Source organism: Rousettus aegyptiacus, unplaced genomic scaffold, assembly GCF_014176215.1.
Source record: "Rousettus aegyptiacus isolate mRouAeg1 unplaced genomic scaffold, mRouAeg1.p scaffold_m13_p_17, whole genome shotgun sequence".
Taxonomy (NCBI): domain Eukaryota; kingdom Metazoa; phylum Chordata; class Mammalia; order Chiroptera; family Pteropodidae; genus Rousettus; species Rousettus aegyptiacus.
Window position 1 is genome coordinate 25,285,214 of NW_023416292.1, and position 6,193 is coordinate 25,291,406.

Genomic DNA, 6,193 nt, shown 5'->3' on the forward strand with positions numbered 1-6,193 from the left:
GCAGTACAATCGGTTCCCATAGCGACGTATAGACAAGCTCCAGGATGACAGTAGAGATGGAACTCGAACCCAGGACCGGAAGACCGGGCCCACAGGTCATCCTTCAGCTCAGACTCCACGCCGTCGCGCTCCAGCCCCACTTCCCCCGCCCCCTCCTCCCGCCAAAGATCGTCTCGGGTGAGGGCCTGACACACGCAGACGCAGGCACACGCGCCTCCAGGCATGGCCTTTTCTGATAGTGGCCTCGGATGGGGGAAGGGGTCACCTCGTGTCCACCCCGCCGCGCCGCTGTCCTCCACCCCAGGCCTCAGCCAGAGCAATGGAATTAACCGAGAGGGACAGAGTCTGGCCTAGGTGCGCCACGGGTGGGGGAGGAGTTCGCAATCGCCCGCATTTCAGCCTGTCGGGCTCTGGACCCCCAGCACGCTCCGCGCAGCGCCCCCTGCCCCCCCCCCCCCGCCCCCCACCGCCGCGTTCACACGCCGCCTCTCGCTGCCGCAGCCGCCGAGCTAATCAGCACAACATCCACCTATCGATCGTGGGCTGGTTGCCAGGCGGGCCGGCACCATGCCCGTGGCGGCGGCGGGGCACCGGGCGGGCAGGGCACAGCTGTGGGGGAGGGGGCACCCCTTCCTCCGTTCCTCCGGCTCCACCTAGGGCACCGTGCAGAAAGGCGGCCCCGGTCGGGCTCGGGGGGGATGACAGCCTGGCCTGCCAGGGGTGGGAGACGGTGTGGGGCTGAGAGCAAAGGGCCCCCCCTCCTCTGCCCCACCCCCTCCTCCTTATAAAAGCGGAGAACAAAGAGGCCGCCAGGGAAGGAGGCTTTGATCTGACCCCACCTTCCCCGTTCCAGGCCGGCACCGCCCAGACTGCCCTTGGGAGGGGGGACGCCTGGATCCCAGAGACCCAGGTACCCTGTAACCCAGGTGCTGCCCTCCTCGGTGCCCCCGCGGCCTGGGCAGTGCCCCAAGTGGGTGGGCTGTCAGGGTGCCCGCCCCTCCTCAGCACAGGAAGCCAGCAAGGGAGGTGGGAGAGGGTGCCAAGCTCCACAGCTGCTGCTGGCACCCACACCACACTGCCCAGAGGGGTGCCCACGGAGGCCTGGCAGGGACGGCGTGGGCACAGCTGGCATGGAGGTCAGGCCGAGCCAAGCCGAGAGCAGAGGCTGCAGGGAGTCCCGCCGTGAGGGAAGCGGCCCCGGGGCAGTCAGTCGGCCAGAGCAACGCAAAGATGGGCGGTTTATTGAGAGTTTGGTCCAGACACTTATAAAAATACAAATCAGTATGAAACTCAGCCTCAAGGCCAGTTTGTCTTCACAGAAGACAAATGAGTGACCCCCTGGGAGGGGAAGGTGCTGCCCCGGGAAAGGGGCCCCCAGGGCGCTGGGCACAGATGGCAGGCCTGGGCTGCGTCCTCGCCCTGGTCTGCAGTCCGCCAGCCCCAGGTCTTCGGGCCAGCAGGCTCAAGGAGTTGATCCCCCCTAATCCCAGTCGTCCTGGGGGCTGCGGCGGGACCATCGAGCGGCCGAGGGAAACCCTGTTTGTCCTGCCAGGGCTCCAGGCGCCCAGGGCTGTCTGTAGCTCCCCACAGGCCATGTTCCGTCTGGGACAAGGGGCCGGCACCTGCGAGGGCCAGCTCCGGTCCACTGACCTCCCCCATCGCTCCACCATCTTGTCTGTCTGACTTGGCACTCCCAGCTCAGGTGGTGGGGCTCCTCCTCCCGGGAGTCTTGGGGGGCGCAGGGTCCCAGGGTGGCAGGAAGGGTCCGCTTGGCTCAGAGAACTCGCAGGAGTCGCAGAATTGGGAGCAGCAGCAGCAGCAGGAGACAGAGGGGGCTGGGAGTACCCCCACCTTGCCACCCCGATGTGCCACTCTCTCCAGGGCTCCCAACGGGATGGGCTGACTCCGACTCTGTGGGGGGAAGGGGGCATTGATGGGGCCTCCATTCCGGCAGCCTCCGTTCTCCCCATTTGCTGTTCACCCCCTCCTCTTCTCCAGGGTCTCCAACCAGCCACTCCCCACAATTTACCACCTCATCCTCTCCAAGCTCCAACTTCCGAGTCTCCCCCAGATTGCCCCTAAAAACCACCAGTTCAGCTGAGGCCTTCGAGGGCCTTGTCCCTGTACATGTGCTTCCGCGGGCCCCGCACACAGGGCTGCAGTGGAAGCTTCCGCAGGCTCAATCGGGGAGAAGAAGCCACAGCTCACAGCCCCGCCTGAACCCCTCGGAGTCTGATGCCCCCAGATTCTCCGCACGCCTCCCCCATTCCCAAGGGCCCCCGTGAGCCAGAAGCGCTGCTCCCCGTGTCCACCCACTTACTGCTCTCCTTGCAGCAGACGGACACCTGGAGCCTCAAGCACTGGCCGGCACTGCCCGGGGTGGGCACCGCTGGGATCGGGAGGGAGACGTTAGCACAGACTGCTTTGCAGATTCTGTTTCGGACCTGCCCGGCCTCTCTCTGGCCCGGCTCCCTGGAGAGCGTCTTCCTTTTGGGCCGGATCCAGATGCCAGGCCCCATGCATGGCCCTCTTCACGCCCTCGTCCCCGTTCCTAGCTCCCCCAACTCCCTCCTCCTCTCTACAGACTCACTCTAGACATAGGGAGCGAGCCCTGGACTCGGCCTCACCCCGCTCCCTGGCCACAGCCCACGCCCCCCAGGCCTGGCCTTCGCTCCCAGTGCCATCCCTGCCCCTCCCCTCTGGCTCTCGGCCTTGACTGGCAGCACCAGCAGGGGCCCCACACCCCCCAGCTCCCCCAGGAGGTGGCCACTGTCCCTCCTCACTCACAGATGTAGTAGTATGTCTCTCCAGGTAAGAACTCGAAGCCCAGGGAGAAGGGTGTGAAGCGCTGAATCTTCTCTGAGAATTTGACGGGGCCGAAGGGGGCGAAGGGGCGGGCACACTCCCAGCGCTTGAAGGCGCCCGCGCCCTGCGCCTGGCAGGCCTCGTAGCCCGGCCGGTCCACCATGTACAAGGCGAACGTCTCAGGGCCTGCAGGGGGCCCTGGCCCGTCATAGTGCGGGCAGAAGATGTCCAGGTAGTCGTTGAGGCCCAGCTCCACCACTGCGTCTCCTCGAAGCAGCCTGTGGGCACGAGGCGGGCGTGGGCCGAGGGTGACATGGCACGGCACACCCGGGCCAGGCCCCTGTCCGCCTCTCCCCGCCCTCTGCAGAGGGAGCAGCTCCGCCAGGCCCCAGGTCCCCAGACTGATGGCTCTCGAGAGACAAAGGGAGTGTAAAAAATGGACGAGGCGACAGGTTCAGAGAGGTTAACCTCGGGGCTCAAACGTGAGAAGGCCTCTCAGCACACCCCGCCTGTGGGGTAGGAGCGGCCACCGATCTCTGTGGCCCAGCAGCCAAGCAGGGCCTGGCACAGCACCCGCGCATCGTCGGTGTTGGGTGATGGCCGCTTGCAGCAAGGGGTGGAGACCCGGGTCCCCAGGGCAGGCTGCAGCTGAGGGGGAGCCTGGGAACAGCAGCCTCCTTAGGAGACGCAGAGACCTCAGTCCAGCACCGAAAAGAACGCCAGGCCAGCACACAGAGCAGGGGAGTCCCCAGGGGCAGCAGTGCAGGTGGGAGGCGCTGGGACAGGCTGCCCCCCCAAGCGTCAAACACAGCATGGACCACTTGCCCTGTCCCCACCCTACACACAGCCCAGCTTGACCTAGGAAAGGCCTCCCACTTGTCCCTCAGTGGGTGGTCCATGGGCCACCAGCATCAGGAGTCCTGATTAGAAATGCAGATTCCTGGGTTCGGCTCAGACCTATTAGAACACAAGCCAGACCTTTGTACGTTTTGTTTCACAGCCTCCTTAGTGCCTGGAAAAGCGTCCTGCACAAGGACAGCCCCCAACAAACATCTGTGGATTGAATGAATGAACCACAAACCTCAGGGTTGGGGGCTAGGAACCTGAATTTTTAACAAGTCCTCCCAGTGATTCAGAGGCAATGGCCTGGAACAGAGAGAGGAATTCCTAGCCAAGCAGGAGGACAACAGCTCTGATCACTGCACATGGGCCGTAATGACCAGCCCCGGCTGCCCGCCCTCCCCGGGGGGTCTTTGGGCTCCCAGAGGGCAGAGGCTAGGTCTTCTCATCTCTCTAATCCCCACACCCTAGCACAGGTCCTGGTACACAGTGCGTGCTTGATAAATGTTAGTGAGTGCATAAATGCAGAGTCACAGATTGTCTCAAGTAGAGAATCAGAAAGGAAAACAGATGGAGAAAGCAGAGAGGCAGCGGGAATTGGGGAGAGGGATGGAAACAGTCAGAAATACGGAGGTTCGAAGGCAGGCAGCTCGGGGAGAAAGGAAGAAATAATAATTTATATCTGTACAGCCCTCTCCTCTTTCAAACGCGTGACCTCAGTTCGCCGCCAGATTTCCCAAGGCACTGGGTATTGTTAGCCCATTTTACAGATGAGATAACTGAGGTTAGGGAGGTCAACCAACTTGCCCAAAGGTGGTTCAGCTGGAAAGGCGGGGCTGAGGCTGGAGAGAAACAGAGGGCCGATAATGACCAAGATGAAAACAGAGATGCCGAACGAAATCAGGAGAGGGAGAGCCAGAGGGGAGGTCGAGCGAGCCTGAGAGGGACCCACGCTCTTTCACAAGAGCAAAGCCCCCTCCCTCGCTCTCAAGCCCGTCCGCCCCAGCTCGGGCCGGAGGGAGGGTGGGGATCCCCGGGCGCAGCGAGGGGGGCGGGGCTCGGAGTGCTGGCCGAGGCCCCTCAGCTCCCGGCTCCGAGACCCCTCGGGGCTGGGGTCCTCTGCCGCCCCTCCAACACGTGCGGGTGGGGGGAAACCCGGGGCGCGCCTCGCCCCTCCCCCTCCCCCGCCGGCTCAAACAAAGGAGCCCCGGCGCGCGGCCGGGCCCAGGCGGCGCCGCGCACAGAGCGAGAGTCAGGCGCGCGCCCGGCCTGGGAGCGCGCCGGCCCGGCTGGCCTCTGGCCGACTTCGGCCCGGCTACCTGGGGTTACTGGAGTTCCAGTAGAAGTCGTGGCGGAGGCCAGAGCCCCCTCGAAGAGGGGAGCCAAGGAGCGCGGCCCAGAGGACAGTCCGCAGCAGGGGCAGCAGCCGCATCGCCCCCGCGGTCCGGTCTGGTCTGGTCCGGCCCGGCCCGGCCCGCTTTGCAGTCGCCGCGAGAAAGGTACAAAGTGGAGAAGGGGGGGTGCGAGAAAGGGGGCGGTGTGCGGAGACCCATAGGCCACGCCCCCGCTTAACTTTCCACCAATGGGAGCGCGTCTCTGCCTCTCCACTCAGCGCCAACTCCCATTAACCCCTTGTGCCCTGTGGCGCGCGCCAGGTTAGCCCAGCTGCTGCTGAGGCTGGACCGCGTCGCGGGGGGCAGGCAGAGGGAGGGTTCTAAGAAGGTCATGTCTTTCGTGTCTGCATTAGTACAGGGTAGAAGGCCTTATTAGAAGTTTGGAAGATTTAAACAGGAGCACGCGCCCTTTACCCAGAAAGAGTAAAGTGAGGGCCGCGGCAGGATCCGCGAAGCCTGTCCAGCCACCTTAGCACATCGCCCCGTTTTCTTTGCACATCTAGGGATAGCGCGGAGGGGGGTAGGTGGAGGGGGAGGAACAAATCGCCTCCTGGGACACCCCTTCTCCTCTCCCCAGCGGCCCTTCAGTGGCGAGTTTGATGCTCACCTTGGGGTTGGCGCCTGTCCCTTTCCTCCCCACACCTCTGCTCTGGGCTGGGGGCCCACGCGGCCCCAGTCCCGAAGACGAAGTAATGAGGTGGTTGCGGCTGGTACAAAGCACCTTTGTTCCCGAGCCCTCAGGTGGGGGCGGGGGAGGAGGCAGGTGCGAGCCCTTGGGATCGTGGGAGCCGCCGCCCCACTCCGCCCCGGCTCCGGGGCTCTGAGAACACCAGCCAGATCCACTTTTCCCAGCGGCTCGCCAGAGGGTGGGGACGGCGGGTCCAAGAGCTTGGCCGGTGTGTCGATGGTCCCCCCAGGGTGTTGGGGGCGAGGGCTTGGCGACTGAGGAAGGCAAAAGGCGTACAATTTCCTTTGGTGCTGGATTGCTCTGAGCCATCCCAGGCCGGGCGGAAAGAAGCCGAGAGCATCCCGGAGACACACGCTGCCCTGTCCGCCCTATCCCGTCTTCGTCTGAGGCGGCAGCGTCTCCTGGCGGCCAGACCTGGAACTGCAGCAGGAGCGACGCGGCCTTTCATAAGCAGACAACGCGGAAG

General features: G+C 64.5%; 1 protein-coding gene across 2 annotated transcripts; it reads right to left on the reverse strand.

The window, feature by feature from the left end:
• Positions 1 to 1,534: 1,534 nt before the first annotated feature.
• Positions 1,535 to 6,075, reverse strand: EFNA4 (ephrin A4). Of its 2 annotated transcripts, XM_016135644.2 has the most exons (4): positions 4,965 to 5,566; positions 2,788 to 3,083; positions 2,321 to 2,389; positions 1,535 to 1,911 (listed from the first exon to the last, which is right to left on the reverse strand). In XM_016135644.2, the coding sequence occupies exons 1-4, from the start codon at positions 5,075 to 5,077 to the stop codon at positions 1,775 to 1,777; spliced, it is 615 nt and encodes a 204-aa protein (XP_015991130.1). In that variant the 5' UTR covers positions 5,078 to 5,566; the 3' UTR covers positions 1,535 to 1,774. The 2 variants fall into 2 exon arrangements, with proteins under 2 accessions (XP_015991130.1, XP_036090743.1); XM_036234850.1 differs by lacking the exon at positions 1,535 to 1,911 and having other exon boundaries at positions 2,345 to 2,472; positions 4,965 to 6,075.
• Between the last annotated feature and the right edge of the window lie 118 nt (positions 6,076 to 6,193).

Excerpts from the sequence above, each read along its gene's own strand:
- EFNA4 (XM_016135644.2), bottom strand. The coding sequence starts at position 5,077 with ATGCGGCTGCTGCCCCTGCTGCGGACTGTCCTCTGGGCCGCGCTCCTT. Across the intron at positions 2,390-2,787 it reads AGAGACATACTACTACATCT|CGGTGCCCACCCCGGGCAGT; the intron begins GTGAGTGAGGAG and ends TCCCGATCCCAG. Across the intron at positions 1,912-2,320 it reads CGTCTGCTGCAAGGAGAGCA|AGTCGGAGTCAGCCCATCCC; the intron begins GTAAGTGGGTGG and ends TTCCCCCCACAG.